The sequence below is a fragment of the Indicator indicator genome, chromosome 2 (assembly GCF_027791375.1).
Source record: "Indicator indicator isolate 239-I01 chromosome 2, UM_Iind_1.1, whole genome shotgun sequence".
In the NCBI taxonomy this organism is placed as follows: Eukaryota; Metazoa; Chordata; class Aves; order Piciformes; family Indicatoridae; genus Indicator; species Indicator indicator.
Genome location: NC_072011.1, coordinates 66,835,075 through 66,849,313, shown reverse-complemented (window position 1 = coordinate 66,849,313; position 14,239 = coordinate 66,835,075). Strand labels below are relative to the sequence as shown.

General features: G+C 50.0%; 1 protein-coding gene across 1 annotated transcript in view; it reads left to right on the top strand.

The window, feature by feature from the left end:
* The window catches only part of KHDRBS2 (KH RNA binding domain containing, signal transduction associated 2), a 47,267-nt gene extending 45,294 nt beyond the window's left edge, over positions 1-1,973 (top strand). The window contains exon 9 of the mRNA XM_054397578.1: positions 1,876-1,973. Within this exon, the coding sequence (XP_054253553.1) occupies positions 1,876-1,973 (98 nt within the window). The remainder of the gene's footprint in view (positions 1-1,875) is intronic.
* The last annotated feature ends 12,266 nt before the right edge of the window (positions 1,974-14,239 follow it).

Here is a 14,239-nt window from a genome sequence, read left to right as displayed (position 1 = left end):
GAGAGCCACAGCAGAGTCTGAAACAGTTGCCCAGGGCCAGACAAGCAGCAGAGGTGGCAATGGCAGCTCCTGCAGCCCACGCTCTGTCCACCTCCAGTGCCCTGAGCCGTCCTCAGGTCTGTACAGAGTAAGAAAGCAGAGATTCTGTTCCTCAAGGAAAGAAAATTATTTTATTCAGGATCTCAAGCAGCTTCTGCTTGTCTGAGACCATCAGAAGCTAAATGGCAAATCAAATGCAGCCACTGTGCTGTGGAGATCCTCACTACCCAACTGGAGCATCTCCTCCTGGCCACCTGTCCAAAGTCATTGGCCACAGATGAATAGAACTGCCCCAGGTCTGTGAGTAGCAGTCAGAAGTGAACTCAGCCCCCAGGAAAAAGAGGTGGTGAGGTCTCTGCTACTGCAGGGAGTGAGGACTGAGCTCAGCTGTGAGCTTATCAGGACACCAGATCTTGGTATGCACCTCACATGCTGCTGGCATTCTGGTTTTGTTCCACAGCAGCTGCTGATGGGATTTTGCCTTTTAATTACTCCTGGGGTTGCCCTCTTTGCATTTCTGATAGCATTTGATTCAAGGCTGGAAAATTCCATAACAAGGTCACAGAATGTTCATGGAATTATAGAATGGGTTGGGTTGGAAGAGACCTTCAGGATCATCCAGTCCCAAACCCCTGCCATGGGCAGGGACACCTCCCACCAGCCCAGGTTGCTCAGGGCCTCATCCAGCCTGGCCTTGAACACCTTCAGGGAGAGCATCCATGGCCTCCCTGGGCAGCCTGTTCCAGTGTCTCCCCACCCTCACTGTCAGAAATTTCTTCTTTTTGTCCAGTCTCAATCTCCCCTCCTGGAGCTTCAATGCATTCCCTCTCCTCCTGGCACTCTCATCCTTGGCAGTCGTAGTTGACTGAAGAGCAAGGGTGGAGTGCTTTGAGTGTGTGTTGGTCTTGACTCTTGCATCAGAAGACATCTAAGTGTCAGCCACTGCTTCAGGCAGGTGACACCACTGTGACCTGTACTGTCCTTTCAGTGCTACCCAGATGAAACAGGGAAACACCAGTGACTGGAGGCACTGGAGCAGATTGCCCAGGGAGGTTGTGGATGTCTCCTCCCCAGCTCCCTCAGCCTCTCCTCATAGCAGAGGTGTTCCAGAAAGGTGTGGCCATGGCAGCTGGGGCCATGGCTTAGTGCCCATGGTGGTTCTGGGTTGATGGCTGGATTGATGGCTGAACTGGAAGATCTCAGAGGGCTTTTCCAACCCATCTCTTCCCTGGTTCTGTGATTCTACAAACTATCTGGCAGAGCAGGTTCCTGAGTGCAGAAGCTCCGTGGCTGCCTATCACTTTTTTCCCCGTTTCCTTTCTTGTGGTCTCAGAGGGCAGTCAAGACCCAGCTCTCACCTTTCCATGACCCAACTCCTCACCTTATTCACACCCCAGCTGCACCATATGCCACTCACCTTGCTGCCTAACTCCAGAGCCAGAAGCTCACAGCATCAGACACCTTTTGAGCTCCAGGGCTGACCGAAGCCTGGAGCAACTGAGTCTAGCTGAGAGGTGTCCGTGCCCGTGGTGGGGAGGGGTTGATGAGCTCTGAGGTCCCCTCCAACCTGGGCCATCCAGAGATGATTCCATGACTGCAGTGCCACTCATTCCCTGCTGCAGGTGCAGCAGTCAGTGCTGTTTGTCCTGAGCTGGACAGCTTGCCAGGTTAGTTTCCATGGGAGGATAAAGCAGTGGACCCCAAGCCCACCCTTGTTTGCTGTCTCTGCAGCTGGCAGCCCAGGTCCTGGAGAAGGCTGCCAGCCCCTGGCGTGGCCTCAGCCTGTTGTGTCCAGTGGAGCTGTTTACAAACCATCTTTCTCTCCTCTGTTTTTAGCACCAGAAGAATGGGCCACAACCCGTTCCAGCCTAAAGGCACCACCTGCAAGGTCAGCCAGAGGGGGTTACAGGGAACACCCCTATGGTAGATATTGAAGGTCCTGCTCACCTGTGACCTCGTCTCAAAGACAATTAATAGCCTGTGGTCTCCACAGAAGCAGCACCAAGACAAGTAATAGTCCATTTCTTTTCTACCCTAGGGCTTACTGCTCCTTCTTAGTCTCTGTGCTCTTGCCTCTCCTACAGCACTCTGAGGGGCAGCAGGAGAGTTTTCTAGCATGGACTTACCCCCTGAGACAAAGCCCCTTGGCCAGCACTGTCTGAGCCCCTGCAGATGCTGTTCTCTTGCTTGTACCATTGCTGTCTGTAACCTGCCAAACATGACACTGCTCAGAGCTGCAGCCTTTCCAGGCTCAGGCTTTCTCTAGGGCTGCTGAAGGACTAGAGTATTTTTTGATTCCCCCTTTTCTTCCCCCTTTCCCCCCACCCTTTTCCCCCCCCCTTTTCCCCCACCCCTCTTTTCCTCCTCCCTTTTTTTCCCTTTCCCCCCTTTTCCTCTCTCCCTTTCCCTCTCTGAGGCAGCCACTAGGCCAGCTGCAGCTGAGCTGTTCTGCCCTGTCTCTCTAGTAGCTGTGAGCTTAGATGGAGCTGTGGGTATCCAGGTTGTCTCTCTACTTTCTCTGCTGTTTGGGGGTGGGAGCCAAGCAGCTGCTGTTGTCTGTAGCCACCTGAGCTCTGCAGTGTCTGAAGCTGTATCTGTGAACAGAAACCAACTCACCCCAAGCTCCATCTGTAAGCTTCTCTAAATAGGAAACCATAACTCTGTCAAATGTTTGCCATAACTTGTCAATAAAGCTGAAACCTTTTGTAACCAACTAAACTTGGGATTGTTTTCTAGCTTTAAATGCCTGCTTGATTTGTTTTAATTTTTTTTTCTTTTCAAGAGATGCCTAAAACTGCTTTTTCTATAAAAACACAAGCAAAAGGAACCCATGCCTGCTTTAAGCTTATCATTACTTCTTGTGTAAGACTTTAAAAGCTGTATTAATAACTTCTGGTTGTTAAATAATTTAAAAGCTAACCTCCTAACCTGTGACCTGAACTGTGGGCAGCACCCACTACTGTACGAGGTGGGGATGGAGACAAATGCTTTAGCACAATAAATGGATTTTAAACTAGCCTCTTAAGCTTGATCTTGCTAAACACCAACTCTGATTGCCTTGTCTGCATTAGCATGGCTCTGCTGAGAGTGTAATGGAGTTTAAAGAGGTAAGATGACCACTTACCACCCTTAGCCTGTCTAAATGCCAGTCCCTCAACCTCGGAGCTTCCCCACACATTTAATCTCCCATCCGACATGTGAGCATCGCATAGCCCTCACCTCTCTGTCTTCACTCGCCAGAGTGCCTTGGCTGCATTTCTCGTAGTCCCTAGCAAACCATCGGTGTCCCTGCCCCCTGTTGGTGCTCTGCCTCAGCAGCTCTATTTGTAATTTGCAGCGCTAGAGCCCAGCCCTCGGTAGCAGTGTTGAGGGCTGCTGTTGTTTTGAGACTATCAGACTTGATGGCTAAGGACTGGAGGGATGGCTAAACGCTAACCAGGTAACACCCAGAGTGGCACCACTTGTGTTAAATGTCCTCAGTGACTAAGCTACTGATAGTTAAAAAAGTAAACCTGCTAACAGCTAGGTGCCCAGGCCGCTAAACCAGCTAATTAACTAATTAACTAGTGACAACCAAGCTCTGCCACCAGACCTAACCCTGAGGGCACTAAACAGCACTAAAATTAACCATAACAGTAAAGCAGCTCTTGCTAACAACAAAGATAGAACCTAAATTGTGACGAAAGAGGGAAACCAACCAGCCACCCAACCGAGCAAGCCAAACCACTCCCCAGAAGGCTTGGTGGTAGGGAAGCCAAGACTTGGTCCTCTGGTGCAGCCTTTGTGTGGGAGGAGGCTGTTTGTCAGTGTCGTCGGTTTACTTTTTTGTTGCGAGCAGAGTGCAGTGTGTGAGCAGCCCTTGCAGCTGCAGTTGCATGCTGGCTGGTCTGGAGTAGCTGAGCTGCGTGCTGTCCTGTGCACTGCTGCTGCCAGCAGCCTCACACTCAGTCTCTTCTGTCTCACTCTTTCAGAGGCTTGGGTGCCGGAGAGCTGAGCAGCAGATCTGCTGGGAGCTGCCAGGTAAGCTCTGATGGGGCCCCGGGGCCAGGGGGAGCTGCGCATTTCCTGGGGGTTTTGGCTCTGCCTTTGTCTGGACTGTCACAGAGAGGTCTGCAGCTGGAGCTCTAAAGCACGGCTTCTGTGCAGCACTGTCACAGCCTACACTGCATGTGGGGCACTCACCAGCAGAGGAGATTGAGCCTGGGGAGGGGGAAGAAATTCTTAGCAGTGAGGATGGGAATGCTGGAACACAGGTTGCCCAGGGAAGCTGTAGCTGCCTTCTTCCTGGAGGTGCTCCAGACCAGGTTGGATGAGGCCTTGAGCAACCTGGGCTGGTGGGATGTGTCGGTGTGAGCTGAAATTCCCCCCCCACCAACAATAACCAGGCTAGCCCAGTCTGGAAGCAAATGAAAAGCTGTATTTACAAGCAGAGTCTAAAATCTACAATGAAATGCAATGAATATGTACAAATATACAAAATTCACAACATTCACAAATATATACAATCAACAGAAAAAGCACAACCGATCTCCCTTTGCTTCCCCCCAAGGGGACCCTCCCAAAGGGGCCTCCCTCTCCCAGGAGCTTCCCCCCCAGACCCCCCTGGACAGAGAAGCAGAGTTAGTTAAGCAGAAAGTTGTTAACTTAGCTGCCAAGGTCAGTGTGTTATCTTCAGCCAGAAGAGAAGAAGAAACAGCAGCCAGACAGCCCAGCAACTGCCCCCACTGCCGAACGCAGAATGTGCCGAATGCCTACTTTGTTTTGGGTAATAGTTCTTAAACATTTCTATCTATCCAATGGAAGTGTTTAGAACAATCGTTATTTTGCTTTCTTACACCCAATAGTGACTTATTTACATTCTTTCACTTTCTCTGTTCTGAACTTTGCAAGGAAAAATTAAAAAGACAGTTTCAAACCATCACAGTCCACCCCTTCTAAACAATTCCATTGGCTGCTACTATCATTTATCTAATCTAAAATAATATCTACAACAATAGATGAATAAAGACCATAGTCCATTCCGGCTATCTCAGATGTAGATGATTCAAAAGAGTCAAATCACAGGAAAAACAGCAAACAGCTTGTTTCCTCGCAGATGGAGCGAAGAAAGGAACAGGGACTCTCAGGTGACTCAGGGCTCTCAGGGTTCGTGCACCGTAGATCTCATGAACTCTCCTCTTGGGTGCGATGCTGTATCTGCGCAACACTCTGAATTTAACCTCTTTCAGCCAAAGTTAGATTTCTTTGTGGAATACACTGAATTTCACCATTTTCTTGCATCACCCAATAGGTGTGACCAGGACCTTCAGCAGAAACCACCCCTCGGACAGGTTTGGCCTCTCCTGAAGGAGAAAATACCCAAACCGTTTTGCCTAACAGATTCTTTTCTCTGATAACAGGAACTCTATCACCTTCTTCCTTTCGCAACAAATCTGATTGGGCAGGTCCAGCTCGATTCACTGAACCTCTACTATTCACCAACCAGGTTGCTTGTGCTAAATGTTTCTCCCAGTTTTTCAAAGATCCACCCCCCATGGCTTTGAGAGTGGTTTTCAGCAAACCGTTGTAGCGTTCGATCTTCCCTGCAGCTGGTGCATAGTAGGGAATGTGGAATATCCACTCGATGCCGTGCTCTTTGGCCCAGTTTTTTACAAGATTGTTCTTGAAATGAGTTCCATTGTCTGACTCAATCCTCTCTGGAGTTCTGTGTCTCCACAGGATTTGTCTTTCCAGACCAAGAATGGTGTTATGTGCAGTTGCATGAGGAACTGGATAAGTTTCCAGCCATCCAGTGCTTGCCTCTACCATAGTCAGCACATACTGCTTACCAGATGGAGAACGAGGTGGAGTGATGTAGTCAATCTGCCAGGCTTCACCATACTTGTACTTGGACCATCGGTCACCGTACCACAAGGGCTTGATCCGCTTTGCCTGCTTAATAGCAGCACAAATGTCACAGTCATGGATGACTTGTGTGATAGCATCCATGGAAATGTCAATGGATCTGTCACGAGCCCATCGGTAGGTTGCATCTCTGCCTTGATGTCCTGACGAGTCATGGGCCCACCGAGCTAAGAACAGCTCACCTCGGTGTTTCCAGTCAAGATCAGGATCAGGATCAGAGTTTGTGTCCACCTGGGAAACTCTTGCAGCTAGATCTGCCTGATGGTTGTGTTGTTGTTCCTCTGTAGCTTTGCTCTTAGGAATGTGAGCATCGATGTGTCTCACTTTCACTGGGATTCTCTCAATGCGAGCAGCAATGTCTTGCCACAGATCTGCAGCCCAGATTGGCTTTCCTTTCCTCTGCCAGCCATTCTTCTTCCAGTCTTTCAGCCAACCCCACAAGGCATTGGCTACCATCCACGAGTCGGTGTAGAGATAAAGCTTTGGCCATCTCTCACGTTCAGCTACGTTAAGAGCTAGCTGGACAGCTTTTACTTCTGCGAATTGACTGGATTCTCCTCCATCTCTCGCTTCTGCAACTCTGCGCGTTGGGCTCCACACTGCAGATTTCCATCTCCGCTTGTTCCCAACAAGACGACAGGAACCGTCTGTGAACAAAGCATATCTCTTTTCATCATCAGACAGATCACTGTAAGGAGGAGCTTCCTCAGCGCGAGTTACTCTTTCCTCTGGAGGTTTTGCACAGCTTGTGCCTTCTGGCCAGTTTGTGATCACCTCCACCAAACCAGGCCTTTCGAGATTTCCCATTCGAGCTCTCTGTGTTATCAGAGCCATCCACTTAGACCAGGTAGCATCTGTTGCATGATGTGGTGAAGAACCTTTGCCTTTGAACATCCAATTCAGAACTGGCAATCTAGGAGCTAGAAGAAGTTGTGACTCAGTTCCAATCACTTCAGAAGCAGCTTTCACTCCTTCATAAGCAGCTAAAATCTCTTTCTCTGTTGGAGTGTAGTTTGCCTCTGAGCCTCTGTAGCCACGACCCCAGAAACCAAGAGGACGTCCTCGTGTCTCCCCTGGAGCTCTTTGCCATAAGCACCAGGTTGGACCATTGTCACTGGCGGCCGTGTACAGAATGTTCTTAATGTCTGGACCAGTTCGGACAGGTCCCAGACCCATCGCTTGGACTACCTCTCGCTTGATCTGGTCAAAGGCTGCTTGTTGCTCAGGACCCCATTGGAAACTGTTTCTCTTTCGAGTCACATCATATAGAGGTTTCACAATCTGACTGTATCCAGGAATGTGCAGTCTCCAAAATCCCACTATGCCTAAGAAACGCAGAGTTTCTTTCTTGTTGATGGGATTTGCCATGGTGGAGACTCTGTTTATCACATCCATTGGGATGTGACGGCGACCATCTTGCCACCGCACTCCCAGAAACTGGATTTCTCTGGCAGGTCCTTTCACCTTGTCTCGCTTGATAGCGAAACCAGCTTGCAAGAGAATGTCAATGATTTTGTTACCTTTCTCGAAGACTTCTTCAGCAGTCTCACCCCAGACGATGATGTCATCGATGAACTGAATGTGTTCTGGAGCTCCACCTTTCTCCAAAGCATCATGGATCACTGCATGGCAGATGGTTGAACTGTGAATCCACCCCTGGGGCAAACGATTGAATGTGTACTGAATGCCTCTCCAGGTGAAAGCAAATTGAGGCCTGCATTCCTCTGCTATGGGAATAGAGAAGAAAGCATTAGCAATGTCTATGGTAGCATACCATTTGGCCTGCTTGGATTCCAGCTCATATTGGAGTTCCATCATGTCTGGTACAGCTGCACTCATGGGTGGAGTTACTTCATTCAAGGCACGGAAATCAACTGTCAGACGCCACTCTCCATTCTGCTTTCGCACAGGCCAGATTGGACTGTTGAAAGGTGAATGAGTTTTGCTGATGACCTTCTGACTCTCCAACTGACGAATCAAGTTTTGAATGGGCACCAAAGAGTCACGGTTGGTTCTGTATTGTCTGTGATGCACAGTTTGAGAAGCAACCGGCAGCTTTACATCCTCTATCCCATGTTGTCCCACAACTGCAGATTCATCTGAAAGCTCAGGTCTAATGGACAACTTCAATTTTCCTCCATCAATTTCTACAGTTGCTATTCCAAAAGCCCATTTGTAACCCTTAGGGTCTTTAAAACGCCCTTCTCTCAGAAAGTCAATTCCCAAAATACAAGGTGCATTAGGACCTGTTACAATAGTATGTTTCTTCCACTGCTTCCCAGTTAAACTTATATCAACCTCTATCTTAAACAACTCTTGAGATCCACCAGTGACTCCCTGAATAGTTATAGATTCTCCCCCTTGATAATTTGATGGTATTATGGTGCACTGAGCTCCTGTGTCAACCAAGGCCCTGTACTTCTGAAATTTTGAAGTGCCAGGCCACTGGATGTACACATCCCAACAGATTCTGTTATCTCCATTATCCCTTACCTCCCCCTGGCGGAAGGCAGGGCACCCCTAATGGTGGGGATTACCTCCACATGTACAGCTGGCACAACGTCCAGCATCAGAATTAGGATCACTGTTGGAGCTATCAGAGTTGTTCTGGGAAACTGAGGAAGCGACAGCTACCCTTCTGGTATTGCTACCTCGGGATCTGCCCCTCTGCAGCTCCCGTAACCTCTTGAAAAGATCAGAAGTTGGTTGACCATCCCATCTGTTCATGTTCTCACCAAACTGATCACGCAGAGTTATCCAGATACTGCCACGTGATTGCCTCTGCTGTCTGTTTTGGTTTGACCTATTCTGGAATGGCCTTCTTGGAGCACGTCTGTTTCTGACAGCTGAAACTTGTATCCATCTGGAGGAAGAGGAATTAGAATCATCCCCCTTCATCAAGTTGGATATGGAGGTTTTAAGTTCCTCCTTCAGCTCTTTCATGCAATTCTTTATCTCTCCAGACAGAGTTTCAATGGCTGAAACCAAAGAAGTACGTGCAAGACTATCCTCCAATTGCCTCATTTGGTCAGTGAAATGGCCAACAGTGGGAGGTGCTCCACCATAATTTCTTGCCACAATCCTGCTTGCCAGAATAGTAGCATAATTAGGAGGAGCAAGCTTAATGAGCTTTTTGGCAAGGCCTGTTCCAACAGGAATTTCATCAGGATTCAGAGTCTTATGATCTCCATACATTACTTCTCTCACAGCAAACTCTCTCAGATGCTTGATTCCCTCAGCTATTGTGGTCCAAGGCTTAGGGTTCCATGGTAAATCATCTCTGCTGGGGTACCTCAGCGAGACTGCCAGTAGGAGGCGTGCCCACAGAGAAACTTTACCAATGCACTTGCCTAGGTGCCTGTCTATGCCTGTATCCTTTGAGAGCATCCCCAACTGAGAGGCCGACTTGTCACCTACCACCAATGCTGGGGCTCCCATATCAAAACACCTGGCTAGCCAAGACAGGACTGGCTCATTATCTCCTCTGATGTAATCCTTCCTCACATGTCTAATTTCCTGTCTGGGTGCATTAGCTGACTGTATGTCATCCTCATCATCATCATCATCATCATCCTGAGGTCGCTGTCCCCATAATCCTATTTTAATCCTCCATTGAATTTCTTTGAGTTCAGAGGCACTACCAGCAGTTGCTAATCTACTAGGGTCTACATCCTGACCTACATCTCCATCATCCATGTGGGGTCTCAAGAGGTCTACCAGAGTTTTAAGGCTAACCCTCTCTTCCTCATCAGAAGGATCTTTCTTAAGAGAGGGACCCTGAGTAGAAGGACCCTCATCTCCATCTGCACCATCTCCTGCAGCATCTGCATCTCCTTTACGCTTTCTGGTTACAGTGGCCACCAAATTTACTGGCTTGGTTTTCACATTCACAGCAGAGTTGGAAGAGCAAGTAGCCTTATGTCTTTCTTGATACAGTGCTATCAGTAGCCATATGATTATTCCAAGAAGCAACAAATTTAAGATTAAGGCTAGCACAAGATATCTAGGGTACCACTGGTTCCAAGGACCCTCTGTAGTTGTAAGAGGAGTAACAAACTCATATGTGTCTGCTAGCAGATCCATAGTTGAGTTACCATAGCTTCTTAGCCCAATAAGACCACAACAGAATTCACCAACATTCAGTAACTTGTTCTTAACCCAAAGAAACGACTTATATGCCACATATCTCACAATCTTGTCTATCATGCAGGAAACAGCCCATCTGTAAACAATCACACTGATAACAGAGGAAATAAAATTACTCAAAATCCAAAACAGCTTCATTTTGCTTCCTAATCTGAGCAGAAATAAATCAAACAAGCAATCGAGCCCCGAGTTGGAGCGCCAAAAATAAAAAGTGTGTCGGTGTGAGCTGAAATTCCCCCCCCACCAACAATAACCAGGCTAGCCCAGTCTGGAAGCAAATGAAAAGCTGTATTTACAAGCAGAGTCTAAAATCTACAATGAAATGCAATGAATATGTACAAATATACAAAATTCACAACATTCACAAATATATACAATCAACAGAAAAAGCACAACCGATCTCCCTTTGCTTCCCCCCCAAGGGGACCCTCCCAAAGGGGCCTCCCTCTCCCAGGAGCTTCCCCCCCAGACCCCCCTGGACAGAGAAGCAGAGTTAGTTAAGCAGAAAGTTGTTAACTTAGCTGCCAAGGTCAGTGTGTTATCTTCAGCCAGAAGAGAAGAAGAAACAGCAGCCAGACAGCCCAGCAACTGCCCCCACTGCCGAACGCAGAATGTGCCGAATGCCTACTTTGTTTTGGGTAATAGTTCTTAAACATTTCTATCTATCCAATGGAAGTGTTTAGAACAATCGTTATTTTGCTTTCTTACACCCAATAGTGACTTATTTACATTCTTTCACTTTCTCTGTTCTGAACTTTGCAAGGAAAAATTAAAAAGACAGTTTCAAACCATCACATGGGAAGTGTCCCTGCCCATGACAGAGGGTTGGAACTGGATGATCATTAGGGTCCCTTCCAACCCAACCCATTCTGTGACTCTGTGATGGGGGTTCAGATGTTTCATCTGGAACAGAAAATTAAGACGTGGCCTTGCAAGAAAGGGAAGCCTCCCATTGGTCTCCTCTGGAGACTTCCAACCCCACCTGACTGTCTTCCTGTGTGCCCTGCTCTGGGAAGGGGTTGGACTGGGTGAGCTCAAGAGGTCCCTTCCAACACCACCATTCTGTGGTTCTGTGTCACAGATGCTATGTGAAGCCACCTGGGTCTTGAAGCTAAGGTATCACAGAATGTGTGAGGCTGGAGTAGACCTCTGAGGTCACCAAGCCCAGCCTATGACCTAACACCACCACACAGACAGACCATGGCACTGAGTGCCACATCCAGTCTGTCCTTAAACACTTCCAGGGACTCCACCCTGGGCAGTCCATTCCAGTGTCCAATTCCTCTTTCCATCAGGTAGTGCTTCCTAATGTCCAACCTAACCCTCCCCTGGCACAGCTTCAGGCCATGCCCTCTCCTCTGGGCACAAGCTGCCTGGGAGCAGAGCCTGACCCTCACCTTACTGCAACTTCCCTTCAGGCAGCTGTAGAGTGTGATAAGGTTCCCCCTGAGCCTCCTCTTTTCCAAGCTGAACACCCCCAGCTCTCTCAGCCTCTCAACAGCCTTTCTCTCCAGTCCCTTCCCCAATCTGGTCGCTCTCCTCTGGACCCTCTCCAGCACCTCAATGTCTTTCTTGCAGTGTGGGCCCAGAGCTGCTGACAGTGCTTGAGGTGAGGCCTCCCCAGTGCCCAGGGCAGAATCCCATCCCTGGTGCTGCTGGCCACAGCATTGCTGATCCAGGCCAAGGTGCCATACATGTTTAACAACTGATTCTGTGCTCTCCAGGGAAGACGTCCGCCCAGCTTTGTCTTGGTTGCAGGGTTGTGGAGCCCTGAGCGGGGGCTGTACCTTCTGAGTGCTGTGCATGGAGAGTCTGCACCACTGCTGGCAACAGCCCACTGGACCCTGCACAGCCCTGAGACCTGCACCTGCCATTGCCACCCTCCCTAGGACGTGCCAGCACCTGGCCTTACAGCGGTCTCCAGCCCCCAGGTGAGCTCTGGCGTTTTTCTGGCTTCTGTTTGTGTCCGCTCATGGAATGCCTGCAGGGATCTTGCAGGAAGGCTGCAGAGGGACTTGTCATGAGGGTGTCTGAGACAGGTCAAGGGGGAATGGTTCGGAGCTGAGGCAGAGCAGGGTCGGACTGATGCTGAGGAAGAAGTTCTTCAGTGCCAGGGTGGTGAGACTCTGGCACAGGCAGCCCAGGGAGGCTGTGACTGCTTCCTGCCTGGGAATGTTCAAGGCCAGGCTGGATGAGACCTGGAGCAACCTGGGCATGGTGGGGAGGTGTCCCTGGGCATGGTGGCCAGACCAAAGGTCCTGTGCTGGCCCTGCATAATCTTAGTTTGGAGCCCACTGGATTTCCTCACCCATTTCTCATGGCAGTTCTGACCAAGCCTCCCTTGTCAGGTGCAGAGCACTTCATGGTGTGCCCCAGGACTGCCCCCCAGGATGAGGCAGCTGTCCATGGCTGAGAGGAGCTAGGAGGGACATCAGATGGATGCCTAACAAGTGAGTGCTCCTTTCAATGCTGTTGTGGGTGGCTGCAGACAGCAGCTCTGTGTTGGGTGAGCCTGGAGTGCTGACTGCTCCTGTGTTTCTTATAGCTTCCCTTGGAGCTCCCTAGGGAGAGACAGACTGACTCCCTGCAGGAGGACCTGGGCAGCAGAGGCATCAGGGACTGAGTAAGGATCTCTGCGGACACAGCTGATGCAGCAGGAGGTGCTGGCATGTCTCTGTGTGCACTGAGCCAGGCTGCAGAGCCACTGCCTACCTGTAGCCTCTGGCAGCTAACCCACAGCCTGCTCCTGGCACACCCTGCACGGTGACATTTGGCTGGGCCACAAGCAGCTGCCAACCATTCAGCTTGGCACAGGTGATCCCTGGGGTCCCTCCCCACTTGGCATTCTGTGACTCTGAGGTTCATCCAGGCAATGTTTGGCCTTGCTTGATCCTCCTTCCCCTGTGGCTGCTCTCAAGCTTACAGCCAAACTCAATGCTGTGCCTTCTGGTTTGGAGGTTGACCCAGGTGATCCCTGAGGTTCCTTCCAACTTGGCATTCTGTGACTGTGCCCAGAGGATGAGTGGAGTGTGAGTGACCAGAGGCCTTACACCGACTCACAGAGCTGTTGCAATTGGAGACCACCTCTACAGTCACTGAGTCCAACCACCAAGTGCTTGTGCACCAGGGCTCCTCAGCCTGAGGCTGTGGATTGTCAGATTTCAGTGACCATCCTTGCAGCTCCTTGTTGAGAGTGAAGAGAGCAGTGGTGCAGCACTGCTGAGTCCATGCCTGCTGCAGGCCTTGAGCTGTACCAGTGCATGGCTCTGCTCTGCTCCTGCTGGATGTGCTGTGTCCTGACTGGATCCTTCTCCGTTCACTTTCTACAGGTTCTGAGACTGTAATGCAGAGGAGGAAAGCTGCAGTGCAGAGCAGTATGAAGCTGGGAAAGGTCAGGCTGGCTCATTACAGCCTCATCCCCCTGAGGAAAAGAGTTCAGTGTCCTATCAGCAGGGCCCTCTGGAGAAGACATTAACCAAGAACTGGAAGTGGGCCAAAGTCCCTCCCTGCCGTGTGACAAAGATTGTAAGAGGGTGATGAAAGCACACGCAATAAAACTGCTGCTGCTCTTGTGGCCTGGCTGTGCATCCTGCCTGCAGTTCCAGAGCCTGACGAGAGCCTCCACAACTGCTGCTGGGCTCAGGTCCTTCACAACCCTCCTCCTGCTGACACAGCCCAGGCTGGACAGGCCCTTGAGCAGCCTGGGCTGGTGGGAGGTGTCCCTGTCCGTGGCAGGGGGTTAGGGCTGGAGGATCTTGAAGATCCCTTCCAACCAAACTCATTCTGTGACTCTGCTCTGGCTTGGGCTGGGAAAGAGGTCATTCACTCCTAGCAGCTGTTAAGTGCTGCGCTCTGCATTTAGCGTGACAATGATGTTGGTGCCACACTCATGTTTCAGTTTCTGTTACACAGCCACTGTCCTAAAGGAAGGACGCTTCAGTTTCCCATGCTCTGCCAGCCAGCAGTGAGAGAGCCTGGCCAGGAACAGCTTAACAGCCAAAGGGAGACTCCATCTTCTGAGGAATGTTCCATACCACCATGCTCAGGGTATAAACTGGAGGCAGCTGGCCAGGAGGGGCAGATCTCTACCCAGTTCCAGAGGGACAGGGATCTACTGGAGAGTGTCCAGAGGAGGCTGTGAGGATGCTGC